The sequence below is a fragment of the Camelus bactrianus genome, chromosome 13, assembly GCF_048773025.1.
Source record: "Camelus bactrianus isolate YW-2024 breed Bactrian camel chromosome 13, ASM4877302v1, whole genome shotgun sequence".
Taxonomy (NCBI): Eukaryota; Metazoa; Chordata; class Mammalia; order Artiodactyla; family Camelidae; genus Camelus; species Camelus bactrianus.
Window position 1 is genome coordinate 52,662,305 of NC_133551.1, and position 23,104 is coordinate 52,685,408.

The following is a 23,104-nucleotide window of genomic DNA, read 5'->3' on the forward strand; positions in this document are numbered from 1 at the left end:
GGGTGGGGGTCAGGGAAGAGGTCCTTGAGGATGGAACATTCAGTGGAAGGTTGATTGGCCAAGAAAGAAAACCTAGATGGGAGCAGGGGTTGGCAGAGTGGAGAGACTGGAGTGGGTAGTTAATTATCGATGGCACTTATTACTTATAAAATTATCAGCTGCTGTAGCATCTTAGGAGTGAAATTCTGCTTTTGTCATTTGCCATTGTCCTGAGCTCCTTGATTGAGACCTGCAGACTCCTTTGTTACAGATTCGTAGTCCTGCTTCTCCTTTCTGGTCAGTGATCATTTTGAAATCTCTAGCTTGCAGCACCAAAGAGGTTTTTGGTTTTGATGAGAAATCAGGACATATTCATGAGAGGATAGTCAACCGTGGAAGCTAAGTGTCAGATGAGTGATACAGTTAAATATTATTGGAATTCAGAGAAGGGTGCTGTCACAGAGATATGGAGTGATAGTGGAGGGCCTTGGAGGGAGTGAGGCTTGAATGGCAGGGAGACAGAGGCTCAGAAAAGCTGAGAAGAAAGGAGCCAGGCATTCCTACTAGGGAGAAAGGAGAGAGCAAAGGCAGGCGAGTGGGAATTCAGGGTAGCCGTTAAGGAAGAGGGTACTGTGGCCTGTAGGCCTGAACAGAGCCTGCTGTTGGACTAGTGACAGAAGAGGACCTGGGAAGGACTTTGAATTCGTGGCTAGGGCAGTGGGACTTTATCATCTGAGCAGAGATGGCATGTGTAGAATACTGTTCTAGAATAAATCTGGCAATGATTGGGTTCAAAACTAGGCACAGAGACATGAGGATGCCTGGTCAGCAGGTCGGTGCAGCAGATGTTAATGGAGCACTTCCTGTGTGGCATGGGAAGGGGAGAGGGCTGAACGAGTGCTTGCCTACGAAACCTAACGTGTGCAAGATCCTGTTGGGGGTTGGGCAGGTGAGAGCCAGAGGGGAGACAGGAGGAGTCTGGCCCTTCCTTCCCTATCCCTACAGGTTTTAGGGTTTGGCAAACTGGTCTACAGGCGAAATCTGTACAGATGCTCAATTTTGTAGAATGGTTTTTACATTTTAAAATTATTTTTGAAATCAAAAGAACAATATTTTCATTATATATGAAAATGATGTGAAGTTCAGATTTTATTGTCCATAAATAAAGTTTTTTTGGAGCACAGCCTTGCTTGTCCATTTATGTACTGTCTGTGGTTACTTTCACATACAGCTGCAGAGTTGAGTGGCTGTAACAGAGACCATGTGGCCCACGAGGTCTAACATATTTGCTTTTTTTTTTTTTTTTGGCCCTTTCCCAGAAACGTGGTCCACCCTGAGTCACACCTGTCCTCATCTCAGACCTTCTATTCTCTGAAATTGAATGTCCTTATTCCTATTTGAGATTTTAAACTTCCTTGTCCTCTTTATGTTCCTCCAGTTTCTTGGCTTCTTCCTTCCAGGACCTTTCTCCTTCCAGATATGTTCAAGACCTATCCCACTTAAGGTAAACAAACCCAACTTCATCCACTTGGACTTCTGTTCTCCATCTCCAGTCTCTATCCCCCCCTTTCATTTCTTCACCTTAATCTAGATTTCTGACTCCATCTGTCCATTACAACTAGTCTGGCTGAGTCATTGGTGAATTCCTAGCTGATGGATCCAGTAGTTTCCCCAGCCCTTATCTTCCTGTTTTCTCTGACATATAACAGTTTAATCATTCTCTATTCCTTGAGACCCTTTTTCTTTTGGCTTCTGTGACATCCTTTTCCTTTGCTTCTCTCCCTAATTTCCTAGTCCTGTCTCCCAGTTTCCTGTCAATGGCTTCTATTCTTTTACCAGTTCCTTAAATACTGGTGACATTCAGGGGCCCGTCCTTTGTTCTCTTAGCCAGTATTTGATTGAGTACCTACCATATGCCAGTCCCTATATTGAAATAATTTATACAAATTATTCCTAATTCTTCCAACAACCCTAAAAAGATTGATTTTGTTTCCTCCATGTTATAAAGAGGAAACAGGCTTAGTGAGCTTAAGTAATTTTCCCAAGGCTACACAGTAAGTGGTAGAGCCAGCCTACTTTCATGTACAGTGCGGTTAGCTATTCTCTATGTACCAGACTCTCCTGCCATAGCCTATGTGTCTGACTGTCTACTAGACATTTCCACCCAGAAGTCCAGGCAGCACCTCCAACCCAACTCATCATCTCTCCCCCACCCCCCATCCAGTCCAAAATTGGTATGTGACCATCTGTTTAGGTATCCAGGTCATAATCTTGGGAATTGATCTTGACTTGGCCTCTCTCCCACCCCTGCCACTCCTCAGCACCCAGTTGTCACTACTGCCAGTCATTTCTCTCCCTTTAATTCCTCTGGAATCCATCCCTCGTAATGTCCGCTGTCACTTCCCTAGTTCAGATTTTTCTCATCTCTGTCTTGAACTCTTGTCCCTCTTCTCTTAATCTCTACCCCTTCTTCTATTCTTTTACCCTTTCAGTCTGTCTTCCACAGGCTTCCAGAATGATCTCTTCTAAACCCCAAGTCTGATTGTATTGCTATCTTGGTTAAAATCTATCGATGGCCCCCCATTGTCCTTTCCCTCTACTCCACAGCTTAACTAAGGAGGCTTCTCCTTACTTGTCTAGATTCCACTTCCTGTCTCCTACATACTGCAGGTGTGTTTGTGGCTCACTGTACCAGCATGCTCGTTCATCTTTCCATATAATTCTCCAGGTGTTAACTCTTTTTGGAATGCCCATCTCTTGCAGTTTGTCTGGGGAACACTTTTTCAGTTTATCCCTAAAAAACAGACAAACAGGCAAACAGCCCCCCTCAGTTACAAGCGAGTACCTCGGCTTCTGAGCCTTCACTGATTCTAGTCTTTCTGAAAAGGGTTAGGTTTCCCTTTTTTATGTTCCTCAGGCACCATGGCTGTGTGTCTGTTGTCACACTCAGCACTGTGTGTAAGAATTTGTGCATGTCTGCCTCCATGTAACTGGTGCTCCTTAAAAGCAGAGAGTTTTGTCTTTTTCACTTTTTTCCCTGTGGTATCTAGCTTGTTGCCTAGGACATAGTAGTTCATTAACTGTTGAATGAATGCCAGTAGTGTGGTGAGAGATACGGACTGAGGCTTTGCAGAAAGGTTATGATTAAAGGATGATGTTTGCAGAAGCTGAAGAATGGGCGGTACTTAGTACCCTGATATGGATAGCATCAGATAATTGCCAAAGTCTTTTCACAAATGATTTGTCTCATTTTATTATTGTATTATTTTTATTTTGGCAGGGGGAGTAATTAGGCTTATTTATCTTTAGAGGAGGCACTGGAGAATTGAACCCAGGACCTTATACATGCTAAGCATGTGCTCTACCACTTGAGCTATACCCTCCCCCTAATGATTTGTCTCATTTCGTTCTGCCCAGAAGCACTATGAGACAGGGCAGGCATTCAGATTTGCCTTTTAGAAATAAACACCTGGGGGTAGGTATAGCTCAGTGGTAGAGCTCAGCACGCACGAGGTCCTGGGTTCAATCCCCAGTACCTCCATTAATAGAGAGAATAAAGTTGAGAATGTTACGTAATGTATAGGTTGTTGTCACCCTGACTTGTCTGTGATGGAAAAAAAAAAAAAGAGAGAGAAATAAAAAAACCATGAAGTTCAGAGAAGTGAAAAGTCCTAAACATAAGTGCCAGAATTCAGTCTTCTGCAGCCAAGTCTGTGCTGTTTCCCCTGCTCCAGTGGAGAGATGGGGAAGGCTTGGGAGATGAGAGAGAAGTCTGGGACTAAACCTACATATAGAGGTTAAAGAAAGGAGTGAGTTAGAGAGGAAGATAAAGAGAGCCCCCAGGAATTGCTGTCAGTGAAGGACAGGTTCTCAGAAGGAGAGAGCATCGTCCATGAAGATACCTTTTCAAATGCTAAAGGAAAATGGGACAGGAAGAAAGAGTTTGACCACCAGGAAGCTCAAGAGAATAATTTCACACAGGAAGGCCACCTTGCCGAGTGGTTACATGGGCCGTGTAGGGAACGGAGACCCCTGTGTACAACACCCTTTCAAGAAGGGTGGTCGTAAAAGGAAACCAAGAGGCCGGCAGTTTGAAAAATGTTGTACTACCAGATATTCCAAGGAATTCATGATACATTTTTTTTAAAAAATTTGTAGACCTGAAAATATGTAGTGGAAACTGTGCTAGTATATAACTGAGCTAGTGTACCTCTGACTGAGTATATAAATTTCAGAATGTTTTAGACGCAATTTAACATTGCTCAGTTCCAAGCAAGATATAGTGCCAGAAGGCAGGATATTCAATCAGACCTTACAACAAAGTCAAATTGTGTTTGAATATGGGTGGCTGTAATAGTATATGCTCACTTTTAGAGGACAGATGTTTACTTGAGTCTGAAAACACCATGCTTGTGTTCATTTAGAGCATTTACCTACCTGCAGGCTTGTCTCTTCCCTACTCCTCTCATCATTTCTTGTCCAGGTGTAATTTGATCAACGAGGGTTAGAGGTTGTTTTCTGTATTTATGATACAAACCTGTTTGTCTCATCCGTATCTCCTGAGAGCCGAGCTCTGGGGGCAGTTAGGCCCTGGGCTGCTCTTCTGATGAAGTGTCCTCTGTCTGCCAGGTAAAGCGGTACCAGTGCACCTTTGAGGGCTGTCCCCGCACCTACAGCACAGCAGGCAACCTGCGCACCCACCAGAAGACTCACCGAGGGGAGTACACGTTTGTCTGCAACCAGGAGGGCTGCGGCAAGGCCTTCCTCACCTCCTACAGCCTCAGGATCCACGTGCGAGTGCACACGAAGGAGAAGCCATTTGAGTGTGACGTGCAGGGCTGTGAGAAGGCATTCAACACGCTGTACAGGTCGGCGCCTTCCCCTGCACTGCCAGCCTCCGCCCCCACCTCTGTCAAGATGGCAGAGCTCTCCCTGCACGGGACAGATGTTCACTTCCAGGGCCTTAAAGAGAACAGTGAGGCTAACTGTTGACAGTTCATTAGAGGAACTTGTTACTTAAAGATTGACATGTGTTGAGTTGGTTAAAGATCAGAGTACATTTGTGTGGGGGTTTGTATCTCCTGAAATGATATCTTGGCCTGAGGACTTTAATATTTGGCATAGAGGAATATCTCTTGTTGGCCTCAGGATCTTGGTACTAAAATTTCTTTGATTTTCTTTCCTGCCTCCCCTGGAATGTTAACTTTTTTCTACCCTCAAGAAGTGGGGAGTGGGCCACTCAGTAGCCATTTCTCTTTTCCACCACTTGTATCAGGAGACTTGTATTAGTCTTCAACATCGGGTTTAAAATAGCAAGCATAATAATAGCTATCACTTAAGCACTCACTGTGTGCTCAGCAGTGTTCTGAGTGCTAATCCTCACAGCAGCTGATGAGGAAAAGGAAGCGCAGAGAGGTTTTGTAACTGGTTCAAGGTCCCCCTTCTGGTAGGGAATGAGACTAGAATTTGAGTGCCAGGCAGCCTGACTCCAGAGTCACACTCATAGCACCGTGCTATCTACCTCTCTGAATTTCTCCTTGAGCACCAAATGTTGGATACTCATGTTACTAATACATGATGGATACAGAATTCACATGCACTTGATCCTACGGCACTAAGCTGACGTGGAAGGCTCCGTAGTACGTGGCGACAAAGCGGGTTTCTCTGGGATGTCTTGCAGGCTGAAAGCACATCAGAGGCTTCACACAGGGAAGACGTTTAACTGTGAATCTGAAGGCTGCAGCAAGTACTTCACCACACTCAGTGATCTGAGGAAGCACATTCGAACCCATACAGGAGAAAAGCCATTTCGGTGAGTCTTACTGTTTTCTATTTGTCCCCGACCAGGTTTCAGCTGGGTGTCTTGATGGACTCTAAAATGTTTCAAAGTGGAAAGGAAATTCCTTTCACTAGTTCTTTGGCAGCGCCTGCTCTCCCCAGGTTAGCTATCGCCAGCTACTGCAAATTGGAGGAGTGGTGATGGATTCCAGGAGCACCCCTCCTGTGTGGATGATAGCCTCTCTGCCTCATTTTTTTCCCTTTATTTTCAAGAGGTGTTTGTTGAAGCTCACTTATGTGGTGGGTACTTTGATCAGTGCTAGAGAAATACTAAAACACAGGCCCTCCTCTTGAGAACCTTAGTCTGCTGGAAATGAACCACAAGTAACCAGACAGGATCTGAGACTGAGATGCTGAAAGTGCTTTGAGCGCAGGGGAAGGGCTTTCTACCTAGGAAGAGGTGAGGAGGAAGGGAGGAGGCGGGAGGGAAAATGAGGAGTAGCGATGCTTAGGCTAGTGGTGCAGGTATTTTATTTTATTATTCATTCAGTTGTTGCTTTGTAACATGTCACGTGTATATACAGTGATACAGGAGCATCCATTTCTATCTGTAGATTTCAATTTATATAAATATGTACACACATGTTTAATAGATATAGATATAAATGTAAGCTTAAGGGAAGGAGCTGTATCATCTCCTTTTTTTGCTCGTAGCATATAGCATGGTTCTGGGCATTCAGTAGAGATTGAAAAACAACTTTGGGATGATTCTATGACATTTTTAATGAGATTTCAGTTTGTAAAGATTCCCCCTAAATATCATGTAGATATGTTACTGAGAATTGCCCATAAACAATGTCTGAATTTTGGCAGGAGAGATTGCTGTTACGTTCACAGCATTAGATATGCTACTTTTCTGTTCTCAAATCACTCATCTCACTAGGATACCAAGAAATCAAAAAGCTTTCAGGGACAGTGAGCTCTTAAACACCAATTAAATGGAATTGTGTTTTAAAAATTATAGATGCAAAGATTAAACAAACAAACAAAAAATTACAGATGCATTCCTCAGCCTTGGTCCCTCTGAAAGCAAGAGTATTTAGATCCTAGTTGGTTACTCTGCAGAATCTTAGGTTCCTTAGGTGAATCTTAGGTGAAGCTTAAGTTCCTTTTTCCCTGTAGGACTGTTAAGGGGACTCTGATTTCTATCCAATCACATGCATTTTTGTAATGATTAAAACTGCTAATTTTTCTTGAATGTTAGATGGGGCTTTAGACACAATGATTACATGTAATTAAAGAGTAAAGTGCTTTAGAGAAGCTTTCTACTTAAAATATTTTGGCTATAAGCAAATGCATTTATTCATATAAATAGTTACTGAATGCCTGCTATGTGCAGGAGCTACAGCAGATGTAAAGAACTCCGTGGACCCTGCCCTCAAAGAGTTTACAATCTAGGAGAACAGATAACAGATGTATGCACATGGAGATAAATGAAGATTGGAAATGACTGGTGTCATAAAAGCAGCGTGTGATAAACGCCCTAGGAATTCTGAGGCGGGAAAGATTCCCTCTAGCTTTGGTTATGGAGGAAGTGAAAGAGAAAAGCTCTCCACGTTGATTATAGATGATTATACTACAGCCTGTGTGCTCTGATTTTGTTCTAGCTCCATGCCTGCATGAGAGCCTCTGTACCCACTACTGATACTCCTCCTATTCCATTTTCAGTAAATTTCCCACGTGTGTTCTCATTGTCCATAGACTTCTATTGTGTTATTCCCCCGAAGGCTTTTATTGTTAGGGCTCTCAACATGTGCCTTGCCTGTAGGACAAGAAATACTCATCCTGGACCATCAGCTCCCTCTGATCTTAGATTTGTCACTTATTTTTCCAGGAACCTACCATCATTCCCATCTGTAAAGCCAATTTCATCAATCTGATCTTAGTGTTCTGAGCAGTTGTTTTAATTTAAATTTATATTTACAAGAGATACTGAAGATAAAGGTCTATTAGCTAATGATTGCTGTCCTCTTTGCTTGAACAACTTATTTAGGTGTGATCATGATGGCTGTGGAAAAGCATTTGCAGCAAGCCACCACCTTAAAACTCACGTCCGTACACATACTGGTGAGTTTAGGTAGTTTTTTATCTTTTAACCTTCATTGAGCTAATAAATATCTGTGTTTCCATTCAGACTGTAGAGCTTTGTGGAGAGAGCAAGCCTAATCAGCTTAGCCTTCACCTGTAATGTTTGAGTTTCTTTCAGAGCTAAAAGGGGTCTAAAGGTTGGACATAGGAGTCCAACCTTAAAAAATAAAGCCAGCACACAGATACTCCAAAAGGAATCTGGGAAAAAGAAAACTAGTCTCTTTAAACTTCCCAGGAACAGGCCATTCTCAGTGCTTTGCTCAAATATTAGGACTGCGATGATTAACGTGTAATTTATCCAGTTTATTACTTGAACCTTCATTAGAATATTTACTTTCCTCTATTAGGGGAAAGTAGCTGTCTTAATCCAGTGAAATGCTTTTATGGTAAAATTAACACTGTTTATCATTCTTGCAGGTGAAAGACCCTTTTTCTGCCCCAGTAATGGCTGCGAGAAAACATTCAGCACTCAGTACAGTCTCAAAAGTCACATGAAAGGTCACGATAACAAAGGACACTCGTACGGTGCACTTCTAAATCACAATGGATCAGAGGTGTGCAGTCTTTAGTCTCTTGTTATGATCTAAGCACCTCAGAGCAGTAACAATTGTTTGTGTATCAGAATAAAAGGTTAAAATGCCTTCTCTCTAAATCGGTTAGTGAGAGGGAAGAAGTCAGTGTCAAGATCTATATCTCTGTGATGAGGTGATGGAAGCCGGAAGTTTCACCAGGCTCCCTGTGCTTCAGCCTCCGATTCAGCCCTGCCCTTCCTTCAGGTGTGGTGGAAGAGATGTCTTGAAACCAGAGGCCTCAGAATGGCCTCCGAAGGGTGCTCTCAAAGGGTGTTATTTTCCCATTCATGTCTATAAAATGGTATGTTTGAACTTGACTTTGGGACACAAATTAATGATTTGCTTCACACATCTGTTAATTAATCTATCATTGGAGAACCAAGCAGAGTCTGCTGGGGTCCCTTGCCCTTTTGAATTGTCTGTAGACCAGAAGGTGTGAGAGCCACCGCTGTAAGTCCCTGAACCACAGAGCAAGCCTCTGCAGAGCTTTAGGCAGATTTGTCTGTTCTTTACAAACCCTTCCACCATATTTCCCTCTCCTCTGCTACTTCTTTCCAGAGAGATGCTGAGGTAAATTTACTGTTACCACTTCTGACATGGTATTGGGCACTTCCCTTACATCTTTTAAACCTAGAAAGTGAGTACTGTTATTATTTTACTAATTCATAGATAAAGAAACTGACGCACACCGACCCTGTTTCGAGTAACAAGGTTCTTAAAGTATATAATACATTTCTTTTTAAATTATATTTAGTTATGTGTAATATAGTTTTGATTTGGGAAGAGACAGCATACTTTTAATTCTGTGGTTTCTAATTTTTCAACAGTAGAGGATCCCTTTAAAAGGACTCTCCCCTGTGTTTTATTAGTAATAGTAACTAATATTTACTGAATGTTTACTACATGCCCAGTACTGTGCAAGGGCTGTTGTATGAATTTTCTCACTCACAGGATGCCAGTACTGTTATTATTCCCATGTTACTGATAAAGAAACTTGAGGCAAGGAGAAACTAAGTATCCAAAGCTTGTCGTTAGTCTACTTCAGGCAGGCGGTCTGATTCCAGAGCCTGGTTGTTGACGCCAGTGTTGTAAGAGGCAAAACAGCATTGGTTGTGAAGAGTGTGAATTCCCATCCAAGCGCCACCATTAATCATGTGACCTGAGGCATGTGGCTCCTTTGTGCCTCAGTCTCTTCTAAAACCCAATAAAAATGTTAAGATTTGAGAGTCTTTGTCCACTAAGCAGCATTTATGAAGTTGTGATCAATTCTCTAGTTTTTGTGACAGTCCGAAGACGGTTTCTTGCCAGCAGCACTCTTGCAGTGCCCCAGTGCACGGGGCCCAGACCTCACCTTCTCTGGAAGGCTTTTCACTCCCCAGGGGAAGGAATCCCCTCTAGTCTCAGGCTTTCAATGCCTCTGAGATTGCCTTTGAGTCCTAAATTTATATCCCCAGCCAGACTTCTTCCTGAACTTTAGACTTGTGTGTTCAGCCTCCCACTTGACGTCTCCATCCAGCTGTCTTCCCCTTTTCCCAATCGTGGCGTGTCCCAACCTGTCCCTCCTGCAATCTTCCTCATCTTAGTAAACAGCACCTCTGTTTTTCTAGTGGCACGGGCCAAAAATCTTGGAGTTGTTCTTGACTCCTGTTTGTTTGTTTTTTTTCCCCCTCATACTCCACACCTACCAGCAAAGTCTGTTAGCTCTACCTTGAGAACATGATCTAGAATCTGATCGTTTCTTCTGATTACTTCATTCAAGCCACTGTCATTTTTTGCCTGGATAATTGCAGTAACTGCTAAATGGTTTTCTTAGCACCTTTTCCCCTCCTCTTCCCACTCCTACTCTGCCTTGATCTTTCAAAACAATAAGGCAAATCATGTCAGTCCTAGGCTCATAACCCTTCAGTAGCTTCTTGTGTCACTTAAAGTCAAAGTCAAAATCTTACAAAAGTCCAGAAGGCCGTGGACACTCTGGCCTAGTCACTTCTCTGACCTAATTTACATGTCTTCCTCTCACCTCAGGCATACTGTCCACCTTGTGGTTCCTTGAACAAGGGAAGCTCACTCCTGCCTCAGGGCCTTTGCACTTGCTGTACCCTCTGCTTGGAATACTTTCCCCACATACGTGCCTGGCCCATGCCCTCTTTCCTTCAGTATCTACTCAAATGCCACCTTATCTAAGAGGCCTTCCCTAACAAATAAAAGGGCAGCTCCTACCCTGGCATTCCCTGCTCCTTTTACTCTCCATAGTAGTTATCATCACCTTGTATACTATATATATTTTTTTTTGACACCCTCCCCAACTAGAATGTAAGCTCTCTGGTGGCAGCAACTTTGCTTTGTTTATTATTGTATCCCTGGGCCTAGAACAGTACCTAATACATAGTAGATGCTCAATGAATTTTTGTTGAATGTGTGCATGAACATCTGATTCACGAGGTAAAGCAGGGTTACCATGTAAAGTTGTGCATGAACGTCTGATTCATCAGGTAAAGCAGGGTTACCATGTAAAGTATGGAACTACAACTTGCATTCTAGGAATCCAGGGTTCAGAGTTAGCCCAGGCAGCTGTATCTGAATAGGAACTCCCCAGCACCGCTCTGGGCAAGGATCCCTGAGATGCCCATGCTAGGACACAGTGATATACTGGAAGGAAGATGGCCTTTCAGTCAGAAGCACTGGGTTTGTGTTATGCTAATTAGCTGTGTGATTTTGGACAGTTTACTGCAAGTCTTAGCATTAATTTTCTCATATTTAAAATGGGAATGTGTAAATTAAAAATTTTTTAATTTAAAAAATAAAATGAGAATATGAATACTTCAAAGATTTATATGATTAGTGAATGAGGTCATGTGAAATCACTTTCTCAATGAGAAGACCAATTATACAAATATTATTGATTTATTATTATAGCTTTTGTTACTCTGTAGCCTGAGTTATGATGTAATTCTTAAACTCTGTGAACCATCTTTTAAGAAATGTAAGAGAATCTTCTTAAGAATATCAGGATTTTAAAAGTTGAAATAATTCACATAGCCTTTGCTTTAAGTGGTTTTCACCTCTCTTGGTAACACATCTAGACATTTGGAACCTTAGGGACACTGTAATCAAGTGTTTTATTGCATGATAGGCTATTCTAAATCCTAATTTTTTTCATTTCTCAATTAGAATTTTCTATTTTCTTTCACAGGATACAAATCACTCACTTTGTCTGAGGAATTTGAGCCTTCTGTCCACAGATTCTGAATTTCAAGAAAATTCCAATACAGTAAGTATGCCTGTAATGTGGGTGCTAGAAAAATAAGGGCAAATATTGAGCCCTCCCTTTGGTGGGAAAATTGAGGAAACCCAATCTTTGAAGTCTTTCAGATTTATTTGTGTTCAGTTACTAACCATTCACGGTTTTTTGGTTTTGGTTTTGTTTCCTGATAAGAGCTCTCCTGGGAGAGGCTGTTCTCTCTGACGCCTAGTGCCTTTTGACCCAGATTGCTCACTTGATAACCTCCTGCCCCAGAAAATGTCTTTATTTATTCACTTAGCAAATATTTATTGAGTGCCTGCTCCTGCGGGCAGAGTGCTGGCGCTGAGCCTGTAGCGGTGGGAAAGTAGGTGTGGTCTGTCTTTAAGAAGCTTAAAATTAGTCCACGGTAAAGGGGAGCCCGGATTCCAGTTTCCAGACTTTTCTCAAGCCCTGCCAGTCTGACCCGAGTCAGTCTTCTCCTTTCTTTGAGCTCACTAGACTGGAGTTCTGAAGGGGGCCTCCTCTCCAGGCCCTCTGCTAAGGGACAACCCCTGTGTCTCTTGATCTGCTTGCTGTGGTTCCCAGTTTGGAGTTTCCCTGCCATTCCCTTGGCTCCATGATGTGCCTTGCAAACCACTGCATGAATCCTGAACTTACGTTCCTTCAAGAGGATCTGTGAGCTTTACTGTGTCACCGATTCTGGTTGTTAAATGTGCATATTTTGTGTTTTTCGTAAATAAATACAGCTTAAGTTAGATTTTCTGTGAGTATATGCATAAAAATAAGGAGGAATCCACGTGGTAGGAAGTATTTGAACAGAGACTGAAGGACTCAGGAATGCTGTGAGAAAGTGTTTCTCAAAGTGTGAAGGTGGAGTCATCTGCAGCCCTTCTACGACCTCGGTTCTTGGGCCCCACCCAGGCCCAGAGTCGGTATCCTCTGGGAGGGGCACCTGACACTGCATTTTTATATTAGCAGGCCAAGGCCTGGGTTCTTCTGGTAAGGGCAGAATTGCTCTTATCAGACCAGCCCTCCCACAGAGAACAATTATATATGCTGAGCAAAATATAAAAAATAACTACTTAAAGACACCAGCAAGCAACAAGCAGGCAGAGTTACACTTGGAAGAAGGGGCCACTTGGAGGATAGCAAAGGCATTGGATGGATTTCAGGTTTTATGGCTTATCCATTCTGATCAGAGCAAGCCTCACGTGATACCAAAAAAGATGGCCCAAACTCAGTAAACACTCAATCTTCCTGGCTTGACTAACCTGGGACAGAGTTCAGGGCTACCACAGCACCTGGAAAGTCAGCGGGGATGGCCTGGAAAGGAGAGCGCCACAAAGGCGAAGCCCCAAGTTCTGTGTATAAACTCCGTCCAGATTGCTAATTGACCCCTGAACTCTGAACGCGTGGGGCAGACCCCAGCAGTCCAGCAAAGGCTGAAGAACTGGACAGAGATGACAGCTGCCACCCACTGCAGGGAAGACAGAGCTTGGGGTCAGAGCATGGCCAAGTCACCAGAACGTTAAAGCAAACAACCAAATACTCTTCCAAGAAGTGTAACAAGAGTCCTGAGTCTCTAGAACATATCATTTGCAATGTCTAGGGTTATCCAAAATTAGCAAACGTAAGAAGACACAGGAAAGCATTACTCCTACTCAAGAGAAAAGGTAATCTTTGGAGACCGACCCCAAGATGAGCCAGATATTAGAATTAGCAGACAAGGATTTTTAAGTAGCTCTTAAATGCTCGAGCACATAACAGAATGTGCTTGTAATGATTGAATAAATAGGAAATCTCAGCAGAGAAATAGAAACTCTAAAAAATGTACCAAGTGGAAATTCTGGAACTGAAAATGTATTAAAATTTTAAAATTCACTGGCTGGGCTTAACAGCAGATTGGAAATGACAGAAGAAGGAATCAGTTAAATAGAGCAATAGAAATTAACCAACATGAAGAACAAAGAAGAACAGGAAATAGCACTTCATGGGATTGTTTTGCATATTCACATTTCAGAGCTGATACTCTAAAAGAAATTTCAACACTGGGTGGCCTAGATTGCCCTCTGAGCCACACAACCTAAGATTTCTGGGTTTAATGGCTCCTTAATCTCAGAGGTCATGTTAAATGGTGTAGGTGTCCACTCCCTGGCCAGAGCTGGGATATATGACTGAGGACCTTCCTAGAACCCAGGGGTCACCAGGTGAGGAATCAAATGAGGGGACAGTGAGTACCTGTTTTTTCTACCACAATTTATAGCCACAAGAGAGAGCCTTGCTCTTTCTCTGGGGATCAAATTACCTGTTGTCTGCTTGTCACCCAGCGTTTATTTGTCCCAGAATTGGAAATAGGCTCATTTTTAGTCTTTCAAACTAAGGCCACAGTTCTGGAAGTTACAGGATTAATTGTGCTTTGCTTTGCTTTAAAACAAAATGATGAATGATTAAAATCAAACAATATATTTTTATGAGATCATCATTTTACAGGTTCCTGAGCAGCCACATTGTTCTGTATGTCTTCAAAGTGAACTTGGGTGGAAGTGGCGGGGGAGATGTTGGCTCCTGAGCTTCAGGATCCATCCTGCGCCCCAGCAGTCTAGTGTTCTGGTGGCTCTTTGCTCCAAGGCCCAGGGCCCAGCCTGTCCATGTCTCTACTTTGCTGGGCGGTTCCCATTCAGTTTGCTCCCAGGGTTGTTTCCCTGGGGGCCTGCCAGTGGCTAAGTCACAGTCCCCTCAGCACTTTCCTTTTTTCTTTTTTTTTTTTAAAATTAAAAGAAAAAAAAGCTTTTTATTGAGGTATAATATACATACAGAAAAGTAGGCCTATCATAAATATACAGCTTGGTGAATCATCATCATTTCTCACCTCCATATACCTGGCACCCAAATCAAAAAACAACATTTCCAGCACCCCAAGAGCCCCCTTCAGGCCCTCTAACCACCATTACTTCTCCCTAAGGAGCCCCACTATCCTGACTTCTAACAGCCCAAGAGGAATTTTGCCTGTTTTTGTGTTTTGTGTAATTGGAATCACGCGGCACATAGTTGTTTGTGCTGGCTTCTTTCCTGCAACACTTTAAGACGTTAATCCATTATTGTCACAGATAGTCATTGATCATTCATTCTCATTGTTGAACAGTATTACACTGAGTGTATCACAGTTTGTTCTGTCTACTGCCCTTGGGCGCTGGGACAGTTTCTAGTTTGGAGCCATTATGACAGTGCTGCTCTGAACATTGTTGTGCATAATCCTTTGAAGTCACACGGACTCATTCCTTTTTAACAGTGTTATTCCTGATAATGATTTGTAAACAGGTGGGACAAAAATAACAACCATGAGAAAGTTGCAGAGCTTACAGCTTCATGGTGGTTGTTTGCTCACGATGTTTCCAACTGGGTGGCCCCTCTTTATTGGGTTATAAAATAGTGGTTTATAATCAGCATTTTAAGGACATCAACAGAAGAGAAAAGATCAGAAGACATTGCACATAGTAAGGATACGCTCTGTGTCATAGACTTTTGTTTCAGTTATACGTACGGATATGTATGTAATGTGAAATCAGTGTATATGTAACATATTTCTTACTTTTTAACCTGATGGAAAGTTTGAAGGCACTGACTTGACCTGTGATTCTTAACTCCCTCCGAACTGGAAGCTGGAAGCCTTAAACAGATTTCTGCCTTCAGCTTCTGTCATGGTGGCAATCAGCACCACTGAACTTCCCCTCTTGTTCTGCCAGTGATGGGACATGTGAGAATGATTGGCCCCTCTTGGCTCAAGTGGGCAGTTTTGTGTGTAAGGCCCTGTAGATTGGAGGGCAGCTCCGCTCACCACACTTCCGCCCAGCCCCACGCGGGTCCTTCTCCCTCCCAGAAGCAGAGTTGTTGCAAAATGCCCTTAAAGCACAAGTTGGCATCAGGTCGAAATCTGGCCTGAAGATAGGTTTTGTGTGGTCTATGCAGTGCTTTTAAATTGTTTCAGTTACTTGCTTTTAATTATAAATCAGTGGATTTCACATAAAAATCCAAATTTCGATGGTTGGTGAGCTTTGGTAACCCTCAGCATGTGTGTCACCTTCAGCTCAGGCCTGTGGCCGAGGTCGCGGGCTCCCTGGTTTGCCACGGCGTCTCCGGCCCTGCCCTCTGCTTCACGAATTTCTGTCGCTCCCTGGACTTTGGAGGTGGTTGTCTTTGTCACTCCTGCCCTACAAAATGCAAATATCATATCATATCGGAATATCAGATGTTATGTAATAACCTTGAAAGGTATTCACAATATATTATTATTACATGGGAAAAGCAAGTTGCAAGAAATAGATATTATACAACACCAGTTTTTTAAAATTTACATATATTTACCTTTCATTGTTTCTAAGAACAGTTTAGAACTTCAGCTTTTTAAACTTACATAGTTATCATATACAACATCGTTTTTATGTAGAATTTGGTCTTTTAGAGCAGGGATCAGCAAACTTTTTTGTAAAGGGCCAGGTAGATATTTTTGGCTTTGTGGCCCATGCATTCTGTCACAGCTCCTCAGCTCTGCCTTTGTGGTGCAAAAGCCACATAGACCTTCCAGAAATGAACAGGAGTGCCTGTTCCAGGGCAACTTTACTTACAAAAACAGGCATTCAGCCAGGAAGTGAGTTTGTTGATGCCAGCTTTAGAGTATGTGAGGAGCTACGTCCTCAGTGTCTGAGGTTTAGGGAAATAAACGTCACCTCGGGGAAGGAGAAGTTAGAGACAAGCGTATCCGAAGAGCGTTCTGGTTCCACTGCTCTTTGTCCTCTCGTGGTGAAGAGTTGCTTTCTGATGGCAAGCCTCTCATCTTTGCCTGTCTCTTTGACACAGGGCCAGAATCTCAGCACAGTTTCACCAGCAATCCTTTTTGGACCAATGTTCCAGAAGTCAGATGATATGGCAATTCAGGGAGATCCTCAACAGACAGGTTTGTCATCCGGACTCTTCCTGCTACACCTCAGCACTGGGAACGGGAACCCACAGCTGCTGACACACTGGATAACACGCACAGTGAACATTTCAATTCCTTTGAAATGTTCTTTCCATGAGGGGTCAGAAAAGGATAGGTTTTTTCAGTCTAGTTCCATCTTTTTCTTTCATCAGGGGTTTACTTGAGGATCTACTTTCCCTGCACCCTCAAGAGAAGAAGGTCCCTTTTTCCAAAAGCTCTTGTTGGCTTTAAAAAATGGGAGGTTGTAGTGGTGAGCCCTTCTGATGTGACACCCCATTCATGAGTGGGTACGATCCGCAAACCAAACTTCAGACGCGTAGATCAAACTGTTTAAATGAAAATCTGTCCCTGAAGCTTCACAGTAGTCAGAAATTGTGTTCACTGGTCACGCCAAAAAGGATGTCTAGTCTCTTTTACAGAAAAGTTGTAGGACACTTATTTCTATGGTTAGAGTCGTACTAGGTCTTCACGGTTAGAAAGTGAGGTTGATTGTGAAGCCTGGTACTTTGACCAGAGATATCATTATATGAAAAGCAGCAGGCCGGCCTGCTAGCAGTGAAGGAATTGGCTCTAACAGACTTCACCTGTCTTTGGTGTAGCCCATAATGACCGTGTTTTTGTGGCTCACGTAAGGCTTGGAATATGTATATATATTTCTATTTCTTTTTCTTGCCAGCTGCCTTGATTGAAAGTTTTAATGGTGATGCAGAGTCAGTCAGTGATGTTCCGCCATCCACAAGAAATTCAGCATCTTTATCTCTTCCACTTATACTGCAGCCTGGCATCCCCGAGCCACCCCAGTCTCTGCTACCAGCCTCGGCACCGTCTGCTCCTCTGCCTGCTCCCTCCCTAGGAACTGGTTCCCAGCAAGCTGCATTTGGCAACCCCCCTGCTCTCTTACAACCTCCAGAAGTGCCTGTTCCCCACAGCACACAGTTTGCTGCTAATCATCAAGAGTTTCTTCCGCACCCCCAGGCCCCGCAGCCCATCGTACCAGGACTTTCTGTTGTTGCTGGGGCTTTGGCATCGGCAGCAGCAGTGGCATCAGCCATGGCAGCACCGCCCCACCCACAAAGTACTACTGAGCCCTTGCCAGCCATGGTCCAGACTCTGCCCCTGGATGCCAACTCTGTCCTAACTGGTAATCCCACTATAACCATCACCCCGACTCCCAGCACGGCTATCCTGCAGCCCAGCCTAGTCATGGGAGAACAGAACTTACAGTGGATATTAAATGGTGCCACCAGTTCACCACAAACCCAAGAACAAATGGTAAGTATTATATATGCACGGATCCAGTAGGGTGACGTGTGTTTCCATAGGTGATGCATTCAGAGGCTTTTACTTCAAAAAAGCAAGTGGCTATTGTATCCACCCCTAAACTTAGTCATTTCCCCCATAACCAAGTGCTGTAAACCCAGGGAATGCTGCAGTCAGTGCATCCAATAAGGAGGATGAGAGACAGCCTTCAGGTTTACTTAGCAGTGGGCACTCGGACAGACACGCCAGCTGCAATCCAATCCCCTCAGCTAGGACAGGGATGCAGGCAACAAATCCCGGAGACCCAGGGGCGCTTCAGGAAAGCCAGTCCTTCTCCAAGGCAGAGTCTAGACCGAGGTGAAGGGACTGATAGGACCAGACAGCAGCAGCCAAGTCAGAGAAACCCTCTGTGCTCCCAGAGCCCACTGTATGGCCATTTTCTACCAGAACGTTCAGTCTGGATGACTAAGGAGATGACTTGGCCGCTCAGTTGAACACACTGAGGGCCTGCTATGCACCAGATACCACACAGGGTGCTCTCGGGCACATAGGAAAGTGAAAAGGCCATGATCTCTTTTTCATAAAAACATATTCTGATTAAAGAGTCTAAGTGTCTGAAAGAAAGTTAGTTAACATTACCAGTAGGCAAAGTGTCAGATCATAAAAGTAATAAAAAAATGACAACAGCTGTGATTTATCAAGCCCTTGTTATGTGTATGGCCTTTACTGTGCTCCCTAAGCCCTTTTAAAAATTGAGGATCTAGCATGTGCCAGTCATTACCTTAGCTACCTTATTTTTAGATCTTTTTTTTTTTAGGTTTTGTTGAATAGATAATACAGAGAATTTCCATACACTTCCTATAACCCCCACCCTGCTCCCCAACAGCCTAGTTTCCCCTATTATTAACATCTTGCTTCAGTGTGGTGTGTTTGTTACAGTTGGTGAATTAATATCAGTGCATTATTATTGACTAAAGTTCGTAGTTTACCGTAGGGTTCACTCTTGGTACAGTGGGATTCTGTGGATTTTTACAAATGGGTGATGTCATATATCTACCATTAGAGTATCCAGAATAGTTTCACCCCCTAACCTTCTCCTCTGCTTCACTTCTTTGTCCCATCTCCCTCTCCCCACTCCTCCAGCAACACTGATCTTTTTATTGTCTCTATATATCTGTATCTCTAAATGTCACCCACTATGCTAAGTACATTTAAATGCGTTACTCATTTAATCACAACAATCCTAAGAGGTAGATAGGATTTTACCACTGGAGCTGAGGCCCAGAGAAGTTAAGTGACTAGCCCCAGGTCACACAGCTCATAAGCTGGGATTTGAGCATAGACAGACCAATCCCAGGCCCCCTGCTCTTGATGGCTACATTGTGCTGCCAGATGAGGGGTTCAGACTAAAGGCTTGTTGGGTGGCCATATGGGTCAGGTGAGCCTCCAGGTATGAGTAGAAACTAGATGGAGGAAAATATCTACTAAGTAGGAGAAAGTGGATAGATGTATGACACCATCAGACAAACTGGAAAGGTAGTTTAGGGCTAAATAGAGCATTCAGACTCCATAAATGAGGTGCCAGGCACCTCTGGAGGCAACCTAATTCCATTTTCAGATGGCCAGGGTCACTGGCAAGGTCTCTCCAGCTTTAGGACCTAGTCTGCCTCCATGTAGTTGGGTTTTGTTGTTGTTATTGTTGTTCTCATTATTTAAAATTGTTTTCACTACTCTCATTTTTATTTACTTAGATTTGCTGGTGGCTATGTACGGAAAATGATCCTACTTTCTCATTTATGATAGTGGCATTTTTTCTTTTTTTTTTTTCTTTCAGTTTTGTTGAGATATAATTGACTACAGCACTGTATAAGTTTAAGGTGTACAGCATAATAATTTGATTTACAGATGTCATGAAATGATCATCACAGTAAGTTTAGTGGATGTTTCAGATAGATACAAAATTTAAAAAATAGAAAAAGATATTGTGTGTGATGAGAGCACTTAGGATTTAGGCTTTAAAAACTTTCAGATAGAACATACAGCAGGGTCAATCTTGTGTATCACATTGTACGTTACATCCTAGTATTTACTTATCTTACAACTGAAGTTTGGACCTTTTGACTGCCTTCATCCAGTTACCCCTACCACCATCCCCGCCGCCCCTCCTCTGGTAACCATGAATCTGATCTCTTTTCTTATGAGTTTGTTTGTTTGTTTTTGAAGTGTGATTGACCTACCTATGTTAGTTGCACAACATAGGGATTCAGTAGTTTCATACATTTCAAAATAATCACCGTAATAAGTCTAGTTATGATATGTCACCATCCAGAGATTTACATAGTTATTAACTATATTCCCCACACTGTACATTTCATACTCATGACTCATTTATTTTGCAACTAGATGTTTATACTTCTTAATCTCGCTCACCTATTTCTCTACTCCCCTCTGGCAACCACATGCCTCTGTGCACTTTTTAATCTTCTTTTCCTAGATCTGCCCTGGGGAACTGCATGGATCAGCTCCTTCCTTTTCCACTCAATTCATTTTCATGTATTTAAATATGGGTCTCATTTCTCCATCATTATTTTATAGTGTCATTGCCTGTGACTTAGCCAGAAGCTTTCATATTCCTTCTAGATGAATTTTAGAAGCGCTTTTTTTTCCTTAAAGGGATGAAAGATGAAGCCCTAAAAAGATAAGACTTGAAGAAAGCAAGGAGGGGAGGGTATAGCTTAGTGGCAGAATGCATGCCTAGTATGCATAAGGTCCTGCGTTTAGTCCCCAGTACCTCCATTAAAGATGAATAAATAAAAATCTAATTTAAAAAATTAAAAATAAAAAAAATAAAAAGACGATGAAAGCAGAACCCCTATAGCCAATTGATTAGGAAGTGTACTAAAGTGAGGGGGTGATTTCTGGGCACAACTTCTTATAGTCTAACTTAGAAATCCTATAAATAGCTAGTGTTTGCTGAATAGCCATGATTTGCCAAGGGCTCCACATGCATCACCTCATTTCATCCTCTGGGAGTCCTGGGGGAGATTCTTTGGTTGTCATCCCAATTTTGACAAGTGAGAAAACCGAGACTCTTAAGAGGTTGAATTACCTGCCTGACCTCATCAACTAATAAGTGGCCAAGCTTGGACTTGAATCCAGGTGTGGCTGAGTCCAGGGCCCACCCTGGAGCAGCTGCCCCGTGCAGCTTACAGCACCCTGCCCAGGACCTTTGTGGGAGGTCTTCTGCCTGTGAGAGGAAGTCCTAGCCCATCCTGAACATGCAGCTTAGTCCTTGAGGGGGAAAAAGAACTTTCCAGTCTCATAGACATGTTGCAAGGCAGCGGGGAGTGGAGAGCTTAGGGGGGAAGCTCGCCCTGGGGCTCCCTCTGAGGAGACCATCCACTTGAAAAAAGCAGCCTTAGAGGAGACTTTGAGCACATAGAACCAACTGGAATAGGCAGCTGGGAGACAGCCAAGGAATAGAGGACAAAGCCAGCTACATTGTCAGCACTGAATGTCAACCAGTGTGGTGACCTCATGTCAGAGTGCAAACAAAACATCGCTTAGTGCAAAAATCCCTGAACACTGAGGGTTTTCTGTCCCCTTGGATGACCATTACAATTGGGAGGCTTCAGGTCCTTGGAGATCTGCCTTATTTGAGTGGCCATAATGTGATTTTTTTTTTTTCCAGCAGCAAGCATCTAAAGTTGAGAAGGTGTTTTTTACCACTGCAGTACCAGTAGCCAGTAGCACAGGTATGTAATTCTGTGTTAGTTTTAAAAGAAAGTCAACTCTGTGGGCTCCTTGTGGGCAGTTAGTTGATTGTTTCTTTGCCCCCAGTTTTTTAAATTTAAAATTAAATTTATCAATTTTTTATCAGAGTATTTCATACTCTCACAACTCTTGAAAGTTACTCCACTTACGACTTTAATACCACATTTAACATTCTGTAACTGGTAATGGCTCTTTCCCTTTCAGATATAGCCTTTAATGTAGCCAAAAAAAAGGTTTGAATCACAGTTAATGCTAAAGAGAGCAGCTGTTAATTCACTGGACTCTTTTCTAATTACAGTAATGAAACAGCATCTGGGTCAGAGACTCCTATAGTGCTGAAAGATCTCAAACTTTTTTTTTTTTAATTGCAGTGTAGTTGACTTACAATGTTAGTTTCAGGTGTACAGCAAAGTGGTTCAGTTATACATATACATACATATATATTTTTCCTTTTCAGATTATTTTCCATTATATGTTATTACAAGAAATTGAGTATAGTTGCCTGTGCTATACGGTAGATCCTCGTCCTTTTCTCAAACTCTTTACTTTATAGATTAAGAAACTCGGACCCTGCAAGATTACTTGACTCCTGCAGAGTCATAAGTGAGTTTGTGAAAGAGCCAAAGCCAGTTCTGAGGCCTCCTGACTCCCAGTCTTTTCTCCTGCCCCTCGGTCTCTAGCTCTTTTGAGACACACAAAGTCTGTCTGAATTCAGAGTGTGTGTGTGTACAACGCAGGTACGCAAAACACAGGAGTGTGCATGCACGCAAGGCTGGCGGGGTGCAGAGAGTTACTGACTGTGTATCGGAGGCCTGCAAAGCTAAGCAAGAGATCCTAAGCTCAGAGCAAAGCTAAACTCAGAGCTCCGGGGCAGGCTGGACTAAAGGGTCCATACAATGTGGAGTAGGTAGCTCTGTGCCAGTGGCCCTCATGCTGGTCCTTAAGTATAAGCCCGCTGCAGACACTGCCTGGAGGCATCAGGAGAGGATGCTGGGTGTTCAGAGGTAAGAGTAAGCATTTAGGCCAAGGGAAGAGCCCCTAAGCCGAGAGCTGTGAAGAATCTGTCAGGAAAAGGGAGGTGTCCGCTGTGGCTGGCATGGGAGAATGGCCGGAAATGAAGCTGGAAATACAGGGTGCATCTAAGGTGGTGTGTGGCCTTCCAAGGAAGAGGGACTCTGTCGTGGAGGGGTTGGGGCATGTCAGAGGCTTTTTACCTGAGGAGGAACATGGTCCAGTTGAAAGCAGCACAGATCCTGGAGCGTGGCTTCCAGCCTTCCCGTCCTTCCTGCCTCCATGGTGCTCAGCTCTCAGCTAGCCTTTTACCCTCCTGTCCCTCTTGCCCTCGCCCTGCGGCTACTTGAAGAGCAGTCTCTCTCG

General features: G+C 43.2%; 1 protein-coding gene across 2 annotated transcripts in view; it reads left to right on the top strand.

Annotated features, from left to right (window-relative positions):
- Positions 1 to 23,104, top strand: part of MTF1 (metal regulatory transcription factor 1) — a 40,150-nt gene that overhangs the window by 11,311 nt on the left and 5,735 nt on the right. Inside the window, exons 3-10 of one of the 2 annotated variants that reach the window (XM_010959861.3) lie at positions 4,609 to 4,847; positions 5,660 to 5,791; positions 7,811 to 7,884; positions 8,323 to 8,459; positions 11,668 to 11,745; positions 16,573 to 16,669; positions 17,370 to 17,965; positions 21,645 to 21,708. In XM_010959861.3, the coding sequence (XP_010958163.2) occupies positions 4,609 to 4,847; positions 5,660 to 5,791; positions 7,811 to 7,884; positions 8,323 to 8,459; positions 11,668 to 11,745; positions 16,573 to 16,669; positions 17,370 to 17,965; positions 21,645 to 21,708 (1,417 nt within the window). The remainder of the gene's footprint in view (positions 1 to 4,608; positions 4,848 to 5,659; positions 5,792 to 7,810; positions 7,885 to 8,322; positions 8,460 to 11,667; positions 11,746 to 16,572; positions 16,670 to 17,369; positions 17,966 to 21,644; positions 21,709 to 23,104) is intronic. The other variant, XM_045520317.2, reaches the window with a different exon arrangement.